This window comes from Macaca mulatta, chromosome 5, assembly GCF_049350105.2.
Source record: "Macaca mulatta isolate MMU2019108-1 chromosome 5, T2T-MMU8v2.0, whole genome shotgun sequence".
NCBI lineage: Eukaryota > Metazoa > Chordata > Mammalia > Primates > Cercopithecidae > Macaca > Macaca mulatta.
In genome coordinates, this window is record NC_133410.1 from 108,661,305 (window position 1) to 108,686,650 (window position 25,346).

The 25,346-nt window shown below is 36.5% G+C and overlaps 1 protein-coding gene across 2 annotated transcripts; it reads right to left on the reverse strand.

Annotated features, from left to right (window-relative positions):
- Nucleotides 1-513: 513 nt before the first annotated feature.
- On the reverse strand, nt 514-15,795 carry ADH1B (alcohol dehydrogenase 1B (class I), beta polypeptide). 2 transcript variants are annotated; one of them, XM_078001818.1, is made up of 10 exons: nt 15,477-15,795; nt 15,162-15,358; nt 11,815-11,916; nt 11,096-11,234; nt 9,265-9,352; nt 8,948-9,167; nt 6,885-7,145; nt 4,297-4,432; nt 3,577-3,715; nt 514-792 (listed from the first exon to the last, which is right to left on the reverse strand). In XM_078001818.1, exons 2-10 carry the CDS (start codon nt 15,177-15,179, stop codon nt 768-770), a joined length of 1,128 nt encoding a protein of 375 aa, XP_077857944.1. In that variant the 5' UTR covers nt 15,180-15,358; nt 15,477-15,795; the 3' UTR covers nt 514-767.
- Between the last annotated feature and the right edge of the window lie 9,551 nt (nt 15,796-25,346).

The following is a 25,346-nucleotide window of genomic DNA, read 5'->3' on the forward strand; positions in this document are numbered from 1 at the left end:
TTGCATGAGCAAAAATTACAGATTTCTTAAACATGATTCCAGGAATAGTTCAGTTTTTACAATTAGTAATTGAGCCTTTGTCATATGAAGCAAGAAATCTGCCATTATTTTAAAAAATCAATTGTACATCAACCATAAAGAAATAGTATAAAAGCCATAAAAACACTACCCTTTATTGCAGTAAAATGTGGGACATTTTATATGAGTTCCCAAGAAATTTCTTGTATTTAGAACTCTTGGACCTTCACTACTTGTAAATATGAGTCTATCCTTTACCTTACCATAGCTTTTACCCTAGGGATTTGGTACATTTTATTTAAAAAAGGAAAATGCCGACAGTGAAAATTGAGATAGAAGTAGGAGATTTCAAGCACAGTGGCCCAGCAGGTGTGTGTTCAGGGCAAGTGAAGGTTCCCTTCCACTAGGTTCAATGACTAAAGATTATGAAGATACCAAAAATGCAAGAAGTCACAGGAAATATTTTTCCTCAATGGCAAAGATGACACAGTAGAATGGTTAAGAAGGACGGTTTATTGGCTTCAATTTCCCAGCTGATGTTCAACACTTTATTTAATTCTCATTTGAATTTTAAATTTTTGCTTGAAAAATAATTTCCCATCAATTTCCATTTCTTTAGAAAGCCCCTATGTGTAATTTATTGAATACATCTCTGAAGAGCAGAATTATGATATTTCCCAGCTGTTGCTCCAGATCATGCAGGGTAGAGGAGGATGAAGACTGCTACAAGGGAAGGCATCTCTATTGCCTCAAAACGTCAGGACGGTACGGATACTGCAATAGGAAAGAAGAGACTTGTTAACATTTAGACAACCCACATGCTTCCACGTGAGAGTCCATGGAGCATCTGAGTTGTCTTAGTGAAAATCTGTCTGTGATCCCAGCTACGCTATTTATACATTTGGTTCCAGTCAAAGGAAGTTCATCCTTTTTGGTTTTCTCTTGTTTTTTCTTTTTTTATTTTTATTTATTCTCTAATCTTAATCTCACTCACAACATTCTGAATATGCCTGTCATTTAGACTTCAATTCTACATTAGCATCTTCAAAAAATCATTTTTGCATGCCCACGTCCCTAGTGTAATAAGGAATATAAAACAACACTAGATAATAACTTGCAGTAAGTTCTTACTATTTGTCACTTTCTTTCTGCATTTTCTTAAACTTCAACCTAAACATCAACACTAGGAGGTAGGTTTCCATATTATTTCTGTTTTAGAGATTATAAAAACTGAGACTTAGAAAGATTTATAACTTGCTCTGGTAGCACATCTAGTATGGAGTGTTGGGATTCAAACCCAAATACAAATTTGCAAAAATCATAAGATGATGGATAACTTGCCTGAAAGAACTGATAATTTAACAAAGTTAAGACCATGCTGGAAATTTAAAAGACCTTTGATACAGAGATGTTTAAGGATTCTTAGAAGTAGAGAATAAAGTCGATTTGTAATAATTCTAAGATTCTTCATTCTTGTGAAGATTACAAATGGAACATTTACACTAGAACTAATGCCCTTTCTATAAACCAACTTCTCATGAATAAATATTTTTAGAAAATGGTAGTTTTTGTGACTCTTTAATAACTTTAATTTTTAACATATATATGTATATGCATATGCATATATGAGAAAAATATATGCACATAATTCAGAGAATGCAAGACAGCAGAAAGAAGAAAGTAAAACTAATCCATAATTTCCCAACCTAGAAATAATAATTCTCAATGTTTTCCTGAATTTCTATGAACTTTTTCTAGAAATATATGCATGTTTTACTGTTTTTGATGAAAATTTGAGACATTGCATATACAATATATACAATTTATATTCTTCATTAAATGAGACTAAAATTACATCATGAGAATTTCCCAATGAAGTCATTTCTTTTTGGTGGTTTCATTCATTTCTAATAGATGACTGGAATTTATGAATTTATTTTCCTTGTGTTGAACTTTAGAATGTTTCTAAAGTTCTAACGAGTAAACATACATGTATATTTGAATAGTTGATTATTTCTGTAGAATAGATTTCTAGAAATGGAATTGCTGGGGCAAATGATTCAGTTATTTTTTTAAGGGTTTCTGATACATATTACCAAATTGCTTTTCCAGAAGTATGTATCAATTACTACTGAAAGTACATGAAAGTGCCCAACTCACCTTATTCTTTCCAATATTCAATATTACAATTTTAAATCTTTGCTTATTGATAAGATTAATTATATTTACATATGCATATTACTATATGACATTCTCATAAAATGAATTTACGCATGCTTCATGACTTCTTATGTTGCTCAACACTGTCCTCTGGTTTTGTTCATCTCTATATTTGCCATCATCTTTTCAATCTTATGATGATGATCCCAATGATGATATTGACAATGATAACTAACCTTAGATGACTACTGTTTTCCATATGTACACGCGCTTTTGAGGGACAGTGTGGTTCAATAGAAAGTGAATAGATTTGCTGATAACAAGATCTACTTTTGAATCCTGGCTCTCCTTACTACCACTTGATGATTTTGGCAAAGTCATGTCTTTTCCGTGTCTCAGTTTCTCTTCCCTAAGATAGTGAGATAGAGACTGACACTGAGCACTGTTTGGAAATCACATGAGATAATGCAGGTAAGATACTTAGTAGAACAGCTGGTGGTCTGTGAGTGCTAGTTTCCTTCCTTCCTCAAGAATGTTGTCAGTTAAAGTATCTAGTATAATGATTGTGTGAATGTCAAAGAAATACTATTTAGAGTTGAAAATCTCATGAAAATAAGTGTGGGATAGCAGAAAAATCTCAGACTCTGGACTAGAAGACAAAGGTTAGATATAACTGCCTGTTTCCAGTTGTGCCTCATGTAAATGCAGGTGACAAAATGCATTTTATTAGCTGGTTGTAACTGTTAAATGTTCGAGATAGGAAATAGAATTGGCTTATTTTTCTAAGCTTCGGAGAAAATGTACGACAAACATTTAAAATAGTGCTTAGTACTCTTCTCTTTTATGATAACTTATATTGGTAAAAAAAGTTTTCTTAAACTACAAAAGAAAAAGAGAAAAACTAGTTTTATCTACCTAGAAAACAATCCCAATGTACTTCCACCTACTCCTGCAATGAAATTGTCGAAGACGTCCTGAAAATTATTTAAATATGCAGACACTTAGTGTCAGCTTTACATAGGTAGAAGGATGAGGATTCAAAGTCACCATGTTATAATTATGGTTGTTTAAATAGACTTATTTTTTGTGGGTTTTTTTTTTTGTTTTTGTTTTTGTTTTTTGGCAAATGTGAGTGTTCTCTTTTAAGGAAGGCTGAGTGGCTCAGATCATTCAGATTTGCAGTAATCAACATAATTTGACTTCAGCAGAATAGGAAATGCAAAGCAACTGGTTTTAGCTTCTCACAGTATGATCCTACAAGTGCTCCATGCAAAGACTGAACAGGTAATGGAGAACCAAGAGACTATTTTTTCTCATCCTTCCACCTTTTTCATTCTCTGCTAGACAATACCCTGTGGTAGAAAAAAAAGCAAAACAGAAAACTAACTTAAACTCTACCTTTTCCCAGAGCGAAGCAGGTCAAAGCCTTCATTTATTTTTTCAAAAGGTAAGACATGGGTTATTAATGCGTCCAGTGAAAACTTCTTAGCCATAAAATCAGCCACAAGTTTTGGGATACCTTCTCTACTCTTAAAGCCTGAAAAGAAGACAGTATCATTGTTGATTCGACCAGGGTCAGTAGAAGAATTGAAGAAATTTTCCATATAAATGCAAGTTTAGAAAAGGTGCTGCATTCCAGACTGCTATAACTGAGGATAAGAAGAGATAGAGTACTTCAATATGCTTTTACAGTGCCTTGACGTAAAACAAATCACAGATAAACAAAGTTTCTTAGTTCTTTGGTCTCTCACATAGAAATAATAGTACAGATGTTTATGCCCAAAATTGAGGAACAAATTTATCGGTTGTCTAAATTTGGGCGTAGATATGAAATATTGTTGTAGATTTCCATGTTCTACTAAAAATGTCCATGCCTTACACAGTCACAAGTACAAAAACAGATGGAGATGAAAGATTTTGGGTTATGGTGACAACAGAAAAGTTTATATGGGGACCTTCTGTCTGCATTAGTTCCATATCTAGTTGATTTGGAGACTGTAGATAGAAAAGGAATTTTAATTTATTTTTGATTTGTTTTCAAAACCTTGACTTGTCAGTTGTAGAAGTGGAGATATATTGATGTTAATGAGAATTTGGCACTTGAGCCCAACTACATACCACCATAAACAGCCCCCTTCCAGGTGCGTCCAGTCAGTAGCAGCATAGGGTTTATTGAGAGGTTCTGGGAATCAGGAGGTACCCCTACGATGACGCTTGTGCCACATGCCTCATGACAACATAACAGGGAAGCCATCTGGAATAAAGTGAATATTTGGCATCTTTAACATGGAGTTGCATAGTTTTTACTCATAATGCACAATATCATGTAATAGGCTTAACTGGATTGTGAGTGTGTAGAGGAAAGAGATTATGTCTTTTGCTCCTTAATTCCCCTTTTCTGAATAGGATAGTGCTTTGGATTTAGGAAATGCCCAGAAAGTGGTTTTTTTTTAATGAAAGAATGGATGAATAAATTGGAGTGCATTTAATTCTTCCTAATAAAGGAATAAGGAGGCAGACATCATTATAAACATACATAAAGCATAAAATTTCATCATCACATAATTCTCAGGTGATCTGTGAATTGGTTAAATCATTTTTCATTGATTTATTACATAGGTATTTTGAACCCAGTACTTTCTTTTTTTTTTTTTTTTTTGAGACGGAGTCTCACTCTGTCGCCCGGGCTGGAGTACAGTGGCCGGATCTCAGCTCACTGCAAGCTCCGCCTCCCGGGTTTACGTCATTCTCCTGCCTCAGCCTCCCGAGTAGCTGGGACTATAGGAACCCAGTACTTTCAACCAGATATTTTGACGGTGAACAAGATAAATGATTACATCACTAAAATTTGTCTCTTGTCCATTTGATGGTCTCCTTCTTAAGTGGATTCCTATTCTACTGTCCATTTCTCAAATGGACATGTTTTAAATATTGTTTTATTACTTCCCCAAATACATACTGGTTTTACATTAAAATACACTGATTATTTGGAAACCTCAAGAGACAGTTCAGAAAATGTTTTCCAGTCAGCTTTTGGAACACGTTCTGTAGTTAGAAAATGGTTTAGGATCCCTGTAGTATATAATGATTAGTTCTTTGATTTTGGATTCTGACCTTTGGAAGACCACACATCCTCAGAACATGTGGCTGTCAGACATTTGGTATCTTGAGATAAAGATAAGGTACGTTCGAGTTCCACATGAGAAAATGGATGAAAATATGGAAATAGAGTATAAAGAGAAAAGCTGTAACCCTGGAAAAAATTGAATTCTTTTGACATTTTATTCCTCTGTGGCATCTGTCCCAGGTCATGGCTGCCGAGAGCTTTGATCTTAGGGTGCCACTCCCTGTTACCCACACTGCTGGACCTTCTAGAAAACCTCAGCAATGGAAATTTGTTGGTTTCTGGAGACTTTTTGAGTAGGATTCTAGAGAATTCTGGATAGGTGAAATATAGCTAGAGATGTGTTTCCCATTGCAATTGATATTTGTAACTGTTTGGAAGAAATACCATGCAATAAGCCAAAGATGATGTAAGCACTGCAAGATTGGAAATAGTATTTCATATCAATAATGCCAACTGAGGCTGGGTGTGGTGGCTCGTGCCTATACTCTCAGCACTTTTGGAGGCTGAGGTAGGAGAATCGCTTGAGTCCCGGGGGTTGAGGCTGCAGCGAGTTATAATTATGCCACTGCGCTTCAGCCTAGCTGACAGAGTGAGACCCTGTCTCAAAAAAAAAAAAAAAAAAAAAAAAGACAGCTGATATTTATCGGGAGTTTACCATATGACAGGCAGCACTGCGCTAAGTATATTACATGCGTTGTCTCATGTAATCTATAAGCAATGCTATGAGATGCATAGCTTTTAAACTTTGGGGGGTGGTAAGGTCTACTGACTTTTCTTTTTTTCTATTTTCTTTCCTTTTTTTTTTTTTTGAGACGGAGTTTCACTATGTCATCCAGGCTGGAGTACAATGGTGCGATCTTGGCTCACTGCAACCTCCGCCTCCTGGGTTCAAGTGATTGTCTTGCCTCAGCCTCCGGAGTAGCTGGGATTGCAGGTATGTGCTACACCACCATACCTGGCTAATTTTTGTATTTTTAGTAGAGACTGTTGACTTTTCAAAGTATTCAGTCCAACTAGTATTGGGTACTAGCTATGTGCCAGGCACTGTCCCGTTTATGTGATAAAATACAGTGATGTCTCAAAGCAGTCAATTTCCTTAGGGCATATTGTTGTTAATAAAACAGCAGTTGGCCTAAAATTGCTCATTTCTTTTGGCCAAATACTAACATGTTAAAAATTTGGAATTTATTAAGAACATATGCAAAATTATTGAGCCTTTTTTTTAAGAATGTGGGAGAAAAATAAAACATTTCAATTTGAGAACAGAATTTGTATTATTTATGTTTACTTGAACTTACAGTTTTAAACTAAAAATTAATAAAGTAAATCTGTAAATGCTCAGTTAAGAAAAACAAGCCCTTTTCTTTTCCTCTAGAGGAAATATGACTTGAGACAGGTTTGCATAGTTGATGGAAGAAAAGATTTCCCATAACAAAAATTAAACAATCAGGTAACAGATGATGGGAAATTTCCATTCATCATTAAAAATATCCTTTATACATAGAACATATATTTTGCTGCCTAAATGCATCTTCCAGGTTGCAGAGACAGAAATCTCAGGGCATATCATGGTACATACCATGGTATCAAGCCGACCGATGACTTCAAACGAAAAATCCACACCTCCATCAGTCATTTCCTTTAGCACCTCCTGGATGGGTTTCTTGTAGTCTTGAGGGTTGATGCATTCAGTGGCACCCAACTCTTTGGCCTTTGCAAATTTGTCCTTGTTGATGTCCACCGCAATGATTCTGGCTGCTCCAGCTGCTTTACAGCCCATAACAGCAGATAGGCCGACCCCTCCCAGGCCAAACACAGCACAGACAGAGCCTGGGGTGACCTATGTTTTCAGAAAATGCAAAAATGAATTATGTTTGTTAGAAATTGCTTAAGCTTTATAAAGTGCCATGCCTACGTGTTTATCAAGAGCTACTCAGACTCTTCTGTCCAACCTTTTATCAAAATCTCTTCTGACTTCGGTTGCTTTATTTTTAAATTCAAGGGGATGAACTAGTTGAGTGGTTGTCAAACTGATGCATATTAGATTCTTCTGGGGAGCTTTACAAACTATCCCACTGTTCAGGTCACAGCTCATGTCAATTAAATGAGAATCTCTGCAGGTGGAACTCAGTTCCCAGGTGACTCCAATGGGAAGGTCAGGCTGGGAACCAGGGGACTGGATGATCTTTGAGATCCAGATGGCAGTGATTACAATCTTGAAGGGACTCTCGATGCTGAAATCCCATGATAGTTAGCTTCAATATCTCATACATACACCAAGGCAATATTTGGAAAATAAAATTAGTGGAAAAGGCTACTCCAGGAGACTGAAAAATATTCCACTTAAACCCTCAGTAATTAACGCCTTGGTTCATTTATGTTCAGTAGTTGTGGCAAGTATATCCCTGCTTTAAAAATACACTAGCGAACAACACAGCAATGAAACATTTGTCTATATGTCAATAATAAATACAATCTACTGTTATGAGTAGCCTCATCTTCTGTCTTGGGTAGGCTCTCTTTGACCACCTGCTAGCACGGATGAGGCAACTGAACAAGATACTAAGTGCTAAAGTCAGAAATTTAGAAAAGATGCCTTCTGAATTTTTTTTTTGGTTGGCTAGTGGTTATATATTAAACCTAGTCTCCCACAGTCAGTCTTCATTGTGCGTAACATGCTTTCCTGTCCCAAGTAATCTCATCCTTATATTCCCTTAAGGGTGTCTATTCACTCATTCATTCACCAAGTGTTATTCATACTATGCGGACAACACCATTTTCTACTTTACTTAGAAAAATACAAGACTTATGACTGTGATTTTAAAACACTAATAATTACATATTGCGAGCTAAGATTCAGCAGGATATTTGAAAAAGATATCTTAATCTCAGCTCTCATATTAAAAAGATATTTTAGTCTCAGCACTGAGACTTTGGGCATATATCTTTGTAACTCTGGACCTTGCTTTCATAAAATAAAGCATACTACTAGATTTTCAGCCTACTCAGATGAGGAGCCTTTAAAGAATTTCTGCTTGAAATTTACCACTTCTGAAATATATGTGTGTGTTCATGGCAGGGGAGTTCGTTTTAGCAGTGAAATCCCATAATGAGTGAATTACGCATCACTGAAGCTTCATTACTTTCCGTCTAAGAATCCAGAGTGGGTGAGCCTTGGTTTGGAAGTGCATCAGGTAAGGTTTTGGACTCTACTGTTGCTCCTAATTCTGGGAGTAGAGGATCCACAGACTAGATGCTCCTCAAGGGCAAACGCTTATTTCATTTACTTTTGCTATCTCAGAACCTAGCAGAAACCCTGGTGCCTGAGGCTTGTATAGGTGCTCTCTAATTGTTGAATGAATTACTACATGAGTTCTCAGGCCTAAAATTTCATGCTCCCATAAACAGCAAATTCAGAGGAAAAATTATTGTAAACGACATCTTTACTCTTAACAACTTTTTATCTGCAATAAATTGGTGAAATTTCTAGCATGCGCTCTCAATTCTTTCTGGGTCATTTTTGTACTCATAATCGACACTTCAAGTCTACAAAAATAATCTATGATTCTTGCAAGAAATTGCTTCACTTTTTTTCCTGACAGTCTGCAAGTAAGCAGTTTTCTTATCCATTGTCATTCCCACCTTGGCAACATTAACTGCAGACCCATAACCAGTCGAAAATCCACAGCCAATGAGGCAGACTTTCTCCAGGGGCGAGGCTGCATCAATTTTGGCCACTGCATTCTCATCCACCACCGTGTACTGGGAGAAGGTGCTGGTGCCAACGAAGTGGTGAATGGGCTTCCCCCTGCAGGTGAATCTCCTGGTGCCATCCTGCAGGGTCCCCCGAGGATTGCTCAGACTGGGCAGTGCAATATACAGACACACAAAGGCTTGAGACAGGATTATAACTAATGTGCAAACTCAAAGTCTGTGTAAAGAGAGCATCAGAAACCTACTCATTTTTCACACAGTAGTTGCCTTCTGGGCTTTTACAAACTCTGCATTTTCCACACTGAGGAGTAAAGAGCGGGATGACTTTATCACCTGGAGAGGAATAAAACAAGTTCTTCTTAAATTTCTATGCAGGAATTAATACAGCAAAAACTTAAAGCTCAGGTGTATTGATTAGAAGCATGTTTCTTTAACAGTCTTTAAGGATTAGAGTTCAATCATAATTATGTCATTTTTCAATGCCTGCCACAGCATTGTTTTCAGTTTGGGTTTATAAGTGCCTGAGGATTCCTAAAGAGAAAACACAAATGTGGGGGATTCCACAGATTAAAAAAATTGCTTCCTCTGTATTAATAGTTAACTTTTATGCAGTGTACTGATTTCTCCTGTAGGCTTTGCAAATATCATTTTATTTAAACTTTAACTAATTAAATCTTAAATATTCTTACTATAAATACAAATTTTAGTTGAAAGTCATCTATTATAGGGCCCGTAGATATTGGGAAGATCTGGTATTTTGTAAAATATTGATTTAAAATACATACGAGAATTTTGAACCAATTCTTGGCTTTTCAAAGTGATTGTGCTTATCTTTTTTATGAAATGAATGCTTTAAAAAAATTCTAGGTTTTTTTTTTTCTCCAGAAAAGCTAACAAAAATGAGACAAAGAAGAATTCCAGAAATTTCTCTGAAAGCTTCAGCCCTTCACAAGAAGTGAGGCACTTTCTTTTAGGATAAGAATTGACTTACAAATATTTTTAGCTGATAATTTGTGAATTATCTACTTTTCCTGTTGTGGTGGAGGGAGTAGGGGTAAAAAGTAAGGCTGTCATTTTGTTGTTAATTTATTTCTAGCTAAAAGAAATAGAGCTAAAACCTAATTTGGACAGTTTATTTTATTATTTTCTGTTCACAGTTTAAATTGGTATTTGGTAAGGGGGCAGGGTGAATCTACAGGCTAAAGTGATTTTTAAGAATTAAATATAATTTTTATTTTCAATCACCTATGCTATACATTCCACATGATCAAGAAAAATGGTTGGTGCATTAACATTTTATAGGTAAAGTTTATGTGAAAATGATAGTATGGCAATGTCCTAGTTATTAACCCTTTGCTTCTAAAAATATTTATATTAATACATAAGATTAGGGTAAAATAAATATTGAAGATAAAATAATTAGTAATCTGTAACCAGTTGCATTTAAGCATGGCTAAAGGTAATAAGGCAGATATTGTTGATGGCGGGACGTTTCCTTCTATGTTTCTTTCATTTCCTTTCACCTAGCCTGTTTCATTGATTCCATGCTCAGGAAGAGAGACCATGTTGGAAAAGGAAACTGGTGAAGGAGCAGCATAGGTCACCTAAGAAAAGGTCATGTTTATTCAGCCGTAACCACGCAGCCTCCATTTTGTGAACTCAGCACTGAACAGTTTCTATATTTAAGTTTTTTCCATCCTCCCGTTTCTACTTCTGTCTAGGCCCTGACAGAAGACAGTGTCCAGCAACACTAACACGGAAGTTACTAGATTATGAATGCCACACTGGTAGGCACCGTGTCCCTTTTGATCCTCACGTATATCCAGGCTCTAACCTGGTGCCTGGCGTCTAGTAGATACTCAGTACACAATGGTTGAAGGGTAGAATACATGCGTGCCTGAAGACATACATGCTTGAGTCAGGCAGGCAGAGAGGGAAAGAGGAAACCCCTGAAGTCCTGGCTGCGCGGTGACCTTCTGCAAGCCCTTCTGTCTCTCGTTGCCTCGGTTTCCTCATCCAGGCTGGGAAATCCTGGGATGGTCAACCAAGCGTGTTCCCTGAGTGTGAATCCTGTACCTGGTTTGACTGTAGTCACCCCTTCTCCAACACTTTCCACGATGCCGGCTGCCTCATGGCCTAAAATCGCAGGAAGGGGGCTCACCAGGTTGCCACTAACCACGTGGTCATCTGTGCGACAGATTCCTACAGCCACCATCTACAGAATAAAGAGAAGATGTTCAGATTCAGAAAAGATTGTAACTAGATAAATTTAACATACCCAAATTCCTGAAATTGTGCTTCTAAAATATATTCAAGGGTTTTGCTAATACTCCCTACTAATCCTAAATATGAAAGATTCGGTTTATCCTCAAGGTTATTCAGTCTAAAACCCGTCTCTACCTTCCCTTCTTGAATTAAACAATTTAGAAGAATCTGAAATATTTAAGTCTTATACAAGAATGCACGCTTTAAAAAACAGAAGTAGAAATAGCAAGGTAACACTTGGAAAATAATGTTAATTGATTTTGAAGTCCTGATAAATATCCTTTGGAATTTTTTTCTGTACAAACATATAAATTCTTTTGTATTTTACTGGAATTATACTGTATGTACTCTTTGATCACTTTTTAAACATTTAAAATTTATATTTATACCTTTCCTTGACAACAAATGTAATTGTATTTTCTGGATGATCATATAAGATATGCCTCTTAGCGGATTTTTTGATGTTTCCATTTTAATATTCTCTGAGTTTTTTAAATGTAAAATGAAATACAAATGGAAAAATACTTCACCTTAATGCGAACTTCATAAGCCTTAGGAGGTGCAACCTCCACATCCTCAATGGAAAAGGGTTTCTTTACCTCCCATAGCACAGCTGCTTTGCATTTGATTACCTAGAAAATCAAACAGAGAGATGGTACCAGTGTTTTCCCACTCTTGAAGTCAGAAATTGTGTCTTTTCATCTTTGTACATGTAATATTGGGTCCCATGTCTGGTACCTAACAAGTGCTCCATGGAAATGAAGTACTCTGGTTTATAAAGAGAATAAAAGTGTCTTTTTAAAAAGCAATAACATAAGGAAAGCTAAACAAAGTATCATAAGACATTGAGAAAAACGGAATATATTTAGGCCATTTTTATGCTGTTGTATTTTTCTCTGAAGGTGTTTATTCCTGATATTTCCTAATGCTGTCCTGAAAATGCTTGTTTACCCACAACTGTTGGCTGACACATGAAGTTAGAAATCACCTTTATTTTGCTGACAGAGTCAGTATCTGTCTCCATAACATAAACTGCTTTCTTGCTCAATTTTCTGCTTAGGCCAAAAGGATCTGACTCTATAAGAACAGTTATATGGGTTTACCTTCCTGCGTACGATGATGTTTCTTTCTCTCCCTATTTGCTTATTGTCCTCTTTTAATTTTCTCTCTCCACCACTTCTGTGTGCTACTTGTTTCCTACTCATTTGAAACTTATCTTTGGCAGCCTGTTTTGTAATCTAATTTATGTGTAGAGACTCTTTCCAGCTTAGATTTGAGCCAAATATTATAGAGATTAGAGTTGGTGGTATGTGTGTGTGTGCGCGCACGTATGTGTGTATAGACTCAGACCCACACATGTATATTTTAAAACTGGAGAAACAGTGTGTTTGAATTTCTGTCTAGCAGAGGTTATCCATAGATGTTCTTAAAAAGAAAGTTCAGCATATATTTCTAGTGCTTGGCAGTATAATGTAAAAACCATCTTCACTGTGGTAAAGCATGTCTAGTTTGCAGAGCCCTTTCTAGAAAGAATCAACATAATTGCAAATATAATTAAAAATTTAATTGAGATTTATTTTTCTGCCAATTCATTTTCATTATTTATTTGTCAAATTTTTCAACTTTGTCGGATGTTCAACATGGTCAATGCCAAAATAAATATCAGAATACTTAGACAGAAGGTACTAATAGTAGGAAGTTTCTTATTATTAGGTGCTTATGATGTGACAGGCGCATTGTGGCTTGTGCTGGGTAAATTATATGCATTATTTTTATTTTAAAATTAATTCATTGATTGATTTTTAATTTCAATAGGTTTTGGGGTACAGGTGGTTTTTGGTTACATGGATAAGTTCTTTTGCGATGATTTCTGAGATTTTGGTGCACCCCTCACCCGAGCAGTGTAGACGGAACCCAATATGTAGTCTTTTATCTCTCATTCCCCCTACTGCCATTTTCCCTCAGTCCCCAAAGTTCCTTATATCATTCTTATCCTTTATGTCCTCACAGTTTAGCTACCACTTTTAAGTGAGAACATTGGATATCTGGTGTTCCATTCCTGAGTTACTTCACTTAGAATAACGGCCTCCAGCTCCATCCAAGTTGCTGCAAAGGCCGTTATTTCGTCTGTTTTACAGCTGAGTAGTATTCCGTGGTGTACATGTACCACATTTTGTTTATCCACTTGTTAGTTGATGGGCATTTAGGTTGATTCCATATTTTTGCAATTGCAAATTGTGCTGCCATAAACAATGAGCATTATTTTTAAACCTGACAAGGCTGCTACCAGGACAGTACTATTGAATTATTGGCTTATTTTACAGCTGAAATAATTGAGAATCAAATGACTCAGTGATTGAATAATTTTCCCAAAGTCTCAAAGCTGGCTGTATAGAGAATAACAATTAATCTAGCCTCACATTTTCAGTACTCTGTGATGTTAAAAAGTTAGCAAAAAGTTAAATAGCAATAATAATGATAGTGGCTAATATTTATTTAAATTTTAATATTTAATAGTGGCTAATATTTAATCATGTACCAGATACGATTCTAAGTGCTTTACAGTATTCATTTAATTCTCAAAACTACTTCATGAAAGAGATGTTAGTATTGTCACCATTTAGCATTTGAGGGAAATAAAATGCAGGATGGGTAAACACAAATGAAATGCTGTCAAAAAGCTAAGTTACTGATGTTGCACCCAAGAGGGGAGGATTGCCTATTTCATCAGTTATTATTTTCATTAATATAGTTGGTTTATACTTTTGCTCTATGAACTCATTATTTTAAGTTGAGTTTGGTAAATTTGAATTTTCTTTATTTTAGTAATTTTCTATTAGGAATGTAAATATTAATTAGTTGTAAATGGAAGTAAAGTGAGGTGGACTAAGAATACTAACAATGGGCTATTTGTGATTTCCAGCTGGTCTTATTGATATGAGCCTGTTTGTTACACAACGTAGAGAGAAGCCTCAGAACCTTTAAATTGAATTATCATGGTGAGATATTTTACTGTGTGGTACACTCCTAACACAACAAATGACTGGAAATAGTTGCACAGGTTTGTGTAATGAAACAATTAAAAAATATCAATTGATTATATTGAATGACCACATGCACCTGTAAACTCATTGAACAAATAAGCGCACATTTATAGAAGAAAAAAACAAATATCTGTATTCCTAGTGCTAAGTGATTCAAATTGTATTATTATTCAAATTGTATTATTAATTTTCTGTGAAACCATATTAACTTTTATATGGGGAAGATGCTGTTCCATAGGATTTTTGTGGAAATTTCCGAAATTGTATCATAATGGACCCCTGTTAATCAGAATTTGTATGTTGATGTCTTGCTTAACCTTAATGATTCTAATGCTGTGAGATCAAAGAGCATTTTGTAAGATATTTTATAGTAAGGCTGAAGGACATTTCAGTCTTCTGAATCAAATTCTTCTCATCAAACTTCTGTCAGACAACTTTCTTGTGTTCATAAAAATATGAATACAAATAATAACACATTTGAATTATAGTGTCTTATTATAAAGATAACTTGCGATTAAAGACTTTTCTAATTTTAGATTTACAAATCAGTCATTAGTTTGGAATAAACTATCATATTTGCAAATTTATTTAATGTAGGAAATAAAGACTTAATAGATACAGGTTTTATACATTCCTGTTGAAGATATTTAAGAATAGCTTATTTCCACTGCAGTTCAGTATACATTACATATTGAGGTGTATATTGCATATCATATTTCAGTGTATCATTTCTAATTTAGATAATAATTTTAAATTATTCATCAAATACTGTATTCCTTTCTTTGTTATATTGATGAGAATATATTACCAACAGTAATGTATTTTTTGCTTACTTTTCCTGCTGTGCTCATGTTGTTTCTCTCTTCTCTGCAGACCAGGAGACTGGTGAGTCTTTGTGGATTTCTTCTCTGCTTGAGTGCATGAAGCAGATGTATTGCACAGATATTTATTTTGTTGCTTGTGTAACATCCAATTCCAATTCCACATGTGACCGATGTCTTTAAGCCACACCCATTGGATTATTCTCAGACTGTCAAAACAAAGAAAAGGGTACTGAACCAGCCATCAAAATATTGACTTCCAAATTCCAGATAAGATTTTGTTTTCATTAGGTTAAATATTAAGTTAAGGTGATAAATTGTAATCACTTTCTCTTTTCCTCACTCTCCCCCCAGCCTCTGGAATTCCTTGTTTCTCTTCTCTCAATCCCACATTGGTCGTTTTGCCTTGTATGCTCTTTGTCTGCACTAAGCTGCAACTTTGAATCCACATGGGGCGGCTAGGAAGGAAGAGGAGTAAGGAAACAGGAAAAACGAAGTAGGGCAGAGAGAGCACCCTGGTTGTCTTTACACAGAGAATCAGACTCCCAATTAGTCACAGCAAAGGGGATCACTGTGCCTGGCAATTCTGCTCCACTCAAAACTAGTAAGTATGGACTGAACCCCTCCCTGTGTCAGGCACTAAGTTGGGTCCAGTGGAGTAGCAGTGATGAATAAGACATGACCTCTGCCTGTGCCAAGAGACAGTATGGGGCAACGGTGATGGCATGGCTTTTGGGACCAGGCCAACCCTATTCCTTACTTGTTCTGTGTTCTTGGACTTATTATTTCACTGAATGTTTTTTTGCCTTAGTTTCCTTATCTGTAAGATGAAGATGAATAATGGCATCATTTTAAAGGACTGTTTAGTGAATAAAGGAAAAATCCATGTAAAACACTCATCATGGAGTTTGGCAGGTAGGAGTACCCTCCAAAATGTTAGCTGCAATTATTATTCATAAAAGGAAGTTCACGGTTTATGGGGAAAAGACACACAGGCAACTAAGTCTACATATCAGCCTGACTGGGAAGTGCCCTATCACAGGGGTCAGTTAGTGCTTTGGGAACAGAGACAGAGTTGCTATTCAGAATGAAGGACTCGGGAGACATTGTAGAGGAACAGACATTTGAAGTAGATTTTAAATAATTGTGAGAAATGGAGCAAAATCCTCACTGGATCATTTCCATTGCCCTTTGATCAGTGTAACAAGTATCCTCATGACTTTCCAAGAATAGGAGTTTACCCACACTTGGAGGCATCATAAAACTACACAGGCAACTATTTAATTAGATCTAGTCTGTCAATATGAACATATTAGCACAAAGGACATATTTCTCTAAAATTGCCAAGGGAACACTTCAGTAAGCTTTAATTATGTAGGCACTGAGACTCACACCAAGACCGAGAAACATTCACCCAATGGAAAAGCAAAGGAGGTCCTACGATTTCAGTTGCTTCTCATTTGGAAAAGTATAAGGGAAAGGAGATAGCCCCAGATAACCTGGCTTTAGCCTTCTCATCCAACTATTTCTCCCCATTCTCCAATACAAGGCCCATGCTCTTTAGAAGCTTGTATCTCTGTGGTCCTCCAAAGAGGAATCCATTCCTCACTCAAGCTCTTGCTCATCATGCTCTTTCTCTTCCCTCTGTCTCTTTGGCCCATTCAAATCCTACCCAAACTTTGAGAGCCACAAGGTCTCTTGAGAGCCGACCTTGAGAGCCAACAAGGTCACCCTTGTGGAGGTATATTAACTCCATCTCACAGTCGTGCTTCACTTCTCTCCATCCCTGTCATACTAGCATCCCTCCTGTGGTTTTAGGGTCTATTCCCTTTTGTTGCCATTTATATTTAGTGTAGAGACAAGTCTCCTAAATTCTACTGGAAATTTCTAGTCAGGGATGTTTTTAAATTTCATTTAAATCATCAGCTGTACCTAGTTTCATGTGTAGAATAGGTGTTTAATGAAAGATTGTTGAATTCTCGTGCTCCTTTATGTTAGGACAGGCACTGTTCTATAAGCAGTCCAATAATAGAGAAGATTCAGTGTCTCCTTTTTAAGGGATTACATATTAGCAGTGGGATTGGCTGTGTTCAGGTAGAGAAGATAGAGAACCCTCCTGTGAAGCAGGAAGTGGTCAGTGCCAGGAGAAAGTTAAACGTGGAATCAAAAGAGGAAGACCCTACTTCGTCTTTGCATTGTGCACTCTCAGCTCTTAACTTAATGCATGGCACAGGGTGATTGTTCAGATATTTGTTGACTAAATTAAATGAATGACATCTAATTTGAGAGTGAGGAAGCCTTGAAAGAAAGATATTTTATTAAGATTTACTAAGAAAGATGAGTTGCAATTGAGAGGTATAGATCCAATTAACATATGGACAAATAATCTTGAAAACATTTTTCTCCCCTAGTACCCCCTTTCATACATTTTTCTGTTTAATCCTCTCTCACACCTATAGACAGAGCATTTCAAGGAATTATAGCCACTACCACCTTGTTTTCAAGGCCCTAATGGATTTGGAAATGTGATATCCACTTATGAGCTTCCATCGCTTCATGAACACATGGCTCCATGAACTGCCAAAAGCACTTTGGGACAAACTCCATAGAGCCAGGAGATCTTTCTTAATACCATCTGGCAGCTACTCTGTGCTTACTCTTTGCCCCACCTTCTAAAAGTTTAAATGGCTGTGGGGGGAGGAGCAGTTGTCACATGATTGAGTGCCAGTGTTCTAGTATCAGAGGGCCATGGCAGGCCTGGAGCAACATCTGGAATGTCCAAAGATAACCCTGTCAATCTCTAGGGGTCACAAGGCATCACATTCCTCTGCTTCTTTCTCTGTGTGTGTCTCTGTAAGCCAGCCCAATTCTATATTACATTTCCACCAAGTACTATATCCTAAATTCAGCTTATCCAGAGAGATGATATGCTTGGTTCTGTTTGGGTCAGCAATCCCCTGTGTGCTAGGCAGAATAATGGCCCTCAAAGATGTCCACTCGTAACCCCTGGAATCTAGGATTATGTTGCTTTACATGGAAAAAAATGGATTTTGTAGATGTGATTCAGTTAAAGGTCTTGAGATGGGAAGATTAACTTGGATTATCCAGGTGAACCTAATCTAATCTTATGACTTCTTAAAACTGGAGAGCGTTTCCAGGTTGTGGTCAAAGAGGGAGATGTGTCTACCCACAGACTGTAGACGGCCATGTTTGCTACAGAAGTGTGTTAATTTTCTGTTACTGATGTAACAAATTGCCACAAGTGCTCTTGGAAGCTTAGTGGAAGGCAAGGACTGGCATCTCTAATATAATTATACAGGTAATGATGAGTAGTGCGAAGATATCACTCCAAAGCCTCGAGAAGGACAGACTAGCATCTCTGTAAGAGATCCAACTGTCTCCTTTTCTCCATGGGCCAATAATTTACCTCAATCTAAGAAATAATATTGTAACTGGCAGAAAGTGTCTTCAGTACAAATTGTGCATTTTGGGGGTTAAATCATTTGGCAAAATGGGAAGACTAATATTATTGTAAAGATTGCTAGAAAAATTGTAACATTTCATGTATGTGCATAAATAACAGTCTTTAAAGCATTTTTGGGGATGGGGTGCAAAATTAAGAGTGGGAGAGGGACTTTAGTAGCAATAAATAGAACTTGAGAATGAAATAGCTATAGAAATAATCTATAGAATATTACAATAAATAGAATAAATTTTAAGTTCCTAGAGAAATTTTTGAAAATACCCACATTCAAAGCCATGAATTCTTTCTCAATTAGCATTTCATTTTGATTTTGGTACTGAAGCCAAAGATGTTGAGGGAGCTGAAATGCTTCCTGGACTTGCTGTGGCTGTGGAGCCTGGAATTCTGCCATGAAGAGCATGTGTGAGAGAGCAAAATATTTGTGTACTTTCCTTATGTGAAGGAGTTGGGAAATAATCGAAGAAGCCCAATCCAAAAGCAAAGATGTTCCATCCAGTCTTCTCTGTGAGAGCCAAACTATAAACCATCTGAATGTTCCACGAATGATTTACTAATGTATTTTAAATGAGTTATTGATGCATTTTAAGTTATTCTGATGATGTGCTTGGAAGATGCTTAAAAGTATATTTACTGAGATGATGTGGGAATATCAAGTGTTTATTAAAACAATACAAAGTAATACAAATGATATGGTTGTCACAATATAAAAATATCTAAAAGCTAAAGAGTTCTTTAATAGTGGAGAATTTTTTCCTTTTCAAAATTAAAAGTATTTTTTTTTTTGTAAAAAATACAACAGATTACTATCAATATCTAACATTCATGGAGTGCTGACCTTGCTCATTTCTGTGCACACATTGCCTCACTTATAGTAATGTTTAGCATTAACTTATCAGGTAGATACCATTGTCATGCACATTTTACAGATGAAGACATTGAGGTTTAGAGAGATTGCATAGATTTCCTAATGTAACACAGCTAGTGGTGGAGCCAGGATCCCAGGAAGCCTAACTCCAGAGTTTAATAACCTAAATATCAATAAAATAGCTAATATCCTTGTCACTCTCAGTATGTGCCACTTTCTGTTCTAAATGCTTTACAATTAACAGATCATGTAAACCTCACAACAACACTATGAGGCAGATTCTACTATTACCATTTTATACAAAATGATATAACACATTAAAAATACGTATTTTGTATGTCTTCATCAGCCTTAAAGACACTTTTGAGTTTTTTAGCATATTTTCCCAGAACATGTCAATTTTATTTCCATTTAAATTGCTTGAGATATGGCATGATGCCATAGTCCCTGGAAATTTTATTCCCAGCTATGTATCTCCCTGGAGTCTTTGACTTACTCCCATGTTGGGAGGAGGTGGTTTGCATCTGGCCATGCCTGCCATCCTGGGGCCTCCCCACCCTCGTCCTGGGGAATCCCTTCCCTCTTCTCAGGGTGACAGCATCAGCTTCTCAGATACCACATCATTCTTTGAATTAATTTATCAGTTTGGGGGCACTTCATTAGTTATCTTCTGGAGGAAAAGGTACACCAAGGGGTAAATTTATTGAAATCTTTTGTTTCTATTGGATTTCTACTCTGCTGTGATGAGTTTTAATTCTCAAGAATTTTTTATGGCATCATATTCTTCTTTCCTGTGTATAATATCTTTTTACAAATATTATTAACAGCTTTTAGAAAGATTTTGTATTTTTTTATTTCATGGATTATTTCTTCCAACTTCTTTTTTCTTTGCTTTGTTTCTATCTTTCCTATTACAAAGCTAGAATCACTCCACATGTCTGATGATCTTGGTTGTCTTCTGTTGCAGCATGGGGCCCTAATGAGCTATTGGGAAGCTCTGAACGCATGGGTGGCATCTGTGTCATGTGAGATTTACTACAGAACTATCTGGTGGGCTTAATTGCTGGGGAATATAATGTCAGTAAGAGTAGGTATTTTCTCTTGGGCTGGTCAGATTTTTCAAAGGATGTTTTTCAAAGTTTCCATGTAGAAGAAACATGACCAGCTGCCAGCACTCTGGGGCCCAAGAGGACAATTGAAAATTCAAATATAAGCCACTTGGGAGAAAAAAGGCAAAATCCAGGACTACCCAGGTAACTCCAAAAGCTTGTTTGCATTAGTCTTGCAAGACTATAGCCAAAAATCTATTGGACCTTATAATAATCTCATCTTTAATAGCTCTAGAAGTTTTCTGTTTAGGCCTGTGAGAATTTTCTTATATCCAGACTTAAATGTCTGCCATTGATAATCTTAGTTTCCTGAATGATCCAGTAAGAAAACATTTCTATGACTCTATTAGTCCATGATGAGTAACATCTTCCTAAGGCTTTAGAAGTGGCTGAGAGTTTATATTATTTTGACAATTATTTGGTCAGACTTCCTTTTAATAATAAAATTGCAATTACAATACCTTTATTTTACAATTACATGTACATGTTGGCAGCTGGAGCCTTTCTTTACAGTTTCTTTATAACTTAAAAAAGTAATAAAATTATAAATCTCATCCTAACTAGTAACACCAAACAGTTATGGTTAAAAAGTTAACTTCAGTTTTTCAACTCTTTTCAGATCCTGGTTTCTGAGATGAACAGCCTGTTCTGTCCATTTCTGTATCTTTCTCCATGCTCATACAAACCTATATATAATATTTACAAATTTTAATTTGTTCTGTCTTTCACAAAGATTGGATTTTATATACATTACTGTGTACCTTGCTTTTTATACTTAGTGATGCATTATATTAATCCCTCTTGATTTTAAGATATAATATTTTTTTGAGACTAGGACTTGCTCTGTTGCCCAAGCTGGAGTGCAGCAGCGTGATCAGGGCTCAATGCAACCTCTGCCTTCTGGGCTCCAGTCTTTGTCCCACCTCGGCCTCCCAAATAGCTGGGACTACAGTTGCATGCCACTCTGCCTGGCTAATTTTTGTGTTTTTTTTTTGTAGAGACAGGTGCCAAGACCAGCTTGGTCAGGGAGACCCTAACCGAGTGGTGCCAGAGGAATTAAACACACATACACACAAACATATAGAGGTGTGGAGTGGGAAATCAGGGGTCTCACAGCCTCTGGAGCTGAAAGCCTCAAACAGAGATTTACCCACATATTTATTAACAGTAAGCCAGTGATAAGCATTGTTTCTATAGATTACAGAATAACTGAAAGTATTCCTTATGGAAAACAAAGGGATGGGCTAAAATAAAGGGATAGATTTGGCTAATTATCTGCAGCAGGAGCACGTCCTTAAGGCACAGATTGCTCATGCTATTGTTTGTGGTTTAAGAACACCTTTAAGTGGTTTTCTGCCTTGGGTGGGTCGGGTGTTCCTTGCCTTCATTCCAGTGAACCCACAGCCTTCCAGCGTGGGCGTCATGGCCATCATGAACATGTCAGAGTGCTGCAGAGATTTTGTTTATGGCCAGTTTTGGGGCCAGTTTATGGCCAGATTTTGGGGGTCCTGTTCCCAACATGTCCCCCTTCTTTGATTTGCAAAGTGATAAAAGGAAAGGCAGCTTTGTCACGGTGAGCTGTTTCTTGCAGGAGTTAGGATCTGCTTCTGCAGACTATACAGATTGAAAACACAATCATCATTGAAATCACAGAGCTTCCAAGTGTTTTTATCCATTTTAATGGGTTAGTAGCTGCTAATCTTTATTAAGATACTTTAATAAAATAGTTACTTTAACATTTTCAGAGAACACCTAACTAGAGGTTATTTGTAATAATCATTTGGTTACAGAAATGAATAGTCAGGTGTCTAAGCATGTATTTATCAGATATAGACTTGCTCTCACTATACTTCAACATCTGAGCAATTTTCTAATAATTCTGTCAAGATGACTTTCTTTCTAATCCCAGAGCAGCATGTATGATTTCTAAAGTAGCAAAAAGTTAATTCAGAGTTTTGTTTGTATGCTCTTTCTGGTGGTGCTAAGTCAGTGCACCTCACATAGTTATTAATTAAACCGTCAACATAATCTTTTCTCCTTTAAAAGTTTGAAAAGTTTCTTTATTTTGACAAAACCTTTTGCTGCTAGCTAAAATGAGTGCAAACTATGTACATTCACAGAGTTATATTATGGAGGGGGTGATCAGCATGTATAGAAGTCCTTGATTCTAGAGTCAAAATTTGCTGCAAGTCACCCAGATCATGTGCATCACTTTAGGTTCACCAGGACACAAGCCACTCTGGGGTTCCACTTTCATATTTTGATTTTGACTTGCCTCTTTAGACCCACCAATGTCAATGTAACTAGGAGCCAGTGCATGGTGCAGAAGCCTCCCACGTGCCACTCCCACCCCATGGAGGACTGTGCCACTCTATGACAACACTGGCAGTGCCCACCTAATGCCCCCCACTCTACCTGCTCCCCTAGCCTGGGAGGAAGGAGGGTGGGAGGTAGATGTCAGCCTCTGTGTCACTGGCAAGATTTGATGACCCTGTTGTGGGGTGGGCATGTAGAATTGCTTCTTCTTTTTCTGAATCTCACACCATCAGCAACAGTGTAAAAGCCACAGAGCATCCAGCACCAGGTAGTGTCCCATGATATTATCTTAGGGAGATTCTGAAAAGTGTCTTGACCCTGAGTATCTCCTTCAACATTTTTGAAAAAACAGTCACATGTTCTCTACATTTAGGAGACCCTTCCCAGTTAGCAAAACTCTTTCATTAATATCATCACATTTAGCCTCAGTAAAGATGTAATGGGCTGGTTGAGTACTTTTTTCAAAACAAAGGATGAACAAGCTCAGAGAGACTGAGTGACTTACTGAAGGTCACACAGCAAATGATAGACTATTTTACTTTATGTCTAGGGTCTTCCACAATATAAAATAGATTGTATGTACTGCAACAAGTAGCATTTTTGAAGACAGCTGTAACTCCTTTACCAGGAATAATATTTACACATCACATTTAGAGATAAAGCTCAAAATGCAAATCTTTCCCTGAGAGTGGAAAAGCATGAACAAATGAGCACTACAGGCCTTTACATATTCAAAATATTAAACTAATTCTAGGATCGTAGACTTGATGTAAGACATGGTAGTTAATAGGAGCGTTCTAGATTAAAAACAATTTTGCGCAAACATACATTTGTGTGTGTGTGTATATGTCTACTTGGAAAGCATATTGCTTTAAGTGTTTTTGCCATTTCTTAGTTACCAATTTTACACTCTGTGTTCACAGCATTTGCCACCCAATATCTACACATAAAGCCACCATAATACTTTAAATTACTCTATACTTCATTTTCAGCCCATTGGAATAATAAACTAAGACTGTTTAGCTAATGAAGCACTTTCATGAGGAAAAATTGCAGATTTTTTGAGCATTATTCTAGGAATAGTTCAGTTTTCACATTTAGTGTCCAAACCTAAGTTCATCACATGAAGCACAAAATCTGCTTGTATTTTTAAAAGTCAGTTGTATCTTCACTGTAAACAAATAGCATAAAAGCAATAAAAACACTTCCCTTCATTGTATGAAAATGTGTGGCATTTTCTTTGAGTTACTAAGAAAAATCCTGGATTTAGAACTTCTGGATCTTCTTCACTTGTAAATTTGAGACTATTCTTTACCATACTTTAGTGTTTTTTTTTTTTTTTTAATGGTAAAACTTTATATTCAGAATGATAAAAGGTCAGGAAGAAGACCACACCCCACAGAAGCAGCATTTGATCAGTTTATATCCTTTTTTTAGATAGAAGTCATTTAGGTTGTGGCCAAAATGGTGCTGTGTGTATTACCCTTTCTAGGATGGTGAAGATTCATAATACTTTAAAAATCAGTAAATGTATCTAAAATGTATAAGCAAATTTCTGGTTCTGATCTAAAACATTTATCAACTTAGGAAACCTACTTGAAGTCTTCTACAGATGAACTAACAAAAAAAAATTTCCAGATACTATATTTGTTGCAAGTGAAACTTAAGCATAAGTAGTATACAAAGAACACGAGACTTGAATGGCATTCTCCACTATGGTTGGCCTCTGTTCCACTCTATCACTCACACTTATGAAGTACTATGCCCCAGTCTTCTCAAGGACAATAAGTCACCATTTCAAGAGATAATTAACTCTTTTGCAGACAGCAAGTCTTTATAACTATAAAGTGAACAATTTTTTTTTTATTCTCTTATCATCAGTAAAGTCTTTTTTTTTTTTTTTTTTCTGGACACTTGGGAACTGAACAATGAGATCACTTGGACTCGGGAAGGGGAACATCACACACTGGGGCCTATCATGGGGAGGGGGGAGGGGGGAGGGATGGCACTGGGAGTTATACCTGATGTAAATGACGAGTTGATGGGTGCTGACGAGTTGATGGGTGCAGCACAGCAACATGGCACAAGTATACATATGTAACAAATCTGCACGTTATGCACATGTACCCTAGAACTTTAACGTATAATAATAATAATAAAAAAATTAAAAAAAAAATAAAAGTGTCCATACTTTAGTTTTTAGCCTAGGGATTTGGTATATTTTATTAAAAAAAGGAAAATGCAGACAGTGAAAACTGAGACAGAGTTAGAAGACTTCAAGCACAGTGGACCAGCAGGTGTATGTTCAGGTCAAGTGAAGGTTCCCCTCCACCGGATTCAATGACTGAAAATTATGAAGATACCAAAAATGCAAGAAGTCACAGGAAATATTTTTCCTCAATGGCAAAGATGACACAGTAGAA

Bases quoted from the DNA above. Each gene is read 5' to 3' on its own strand.
- ADH1B (XM_078001818.1), bottom strand. The intron at 7,146-8,947 runs GTGGGAATGACA...CTGAAAACATAG, and splicing joins CTGCAGTTAATGTTGCCAAG to GTCACCCCAGGCTCTGTCTG. The intron at 3,716-4,296 runs GTATGTAGTTGG...TCTTCTTTTCAG, and splicing joins GAAGGGGGCTGTTTATGGTG to GCTTTAAGAGTAGAGAAGGT.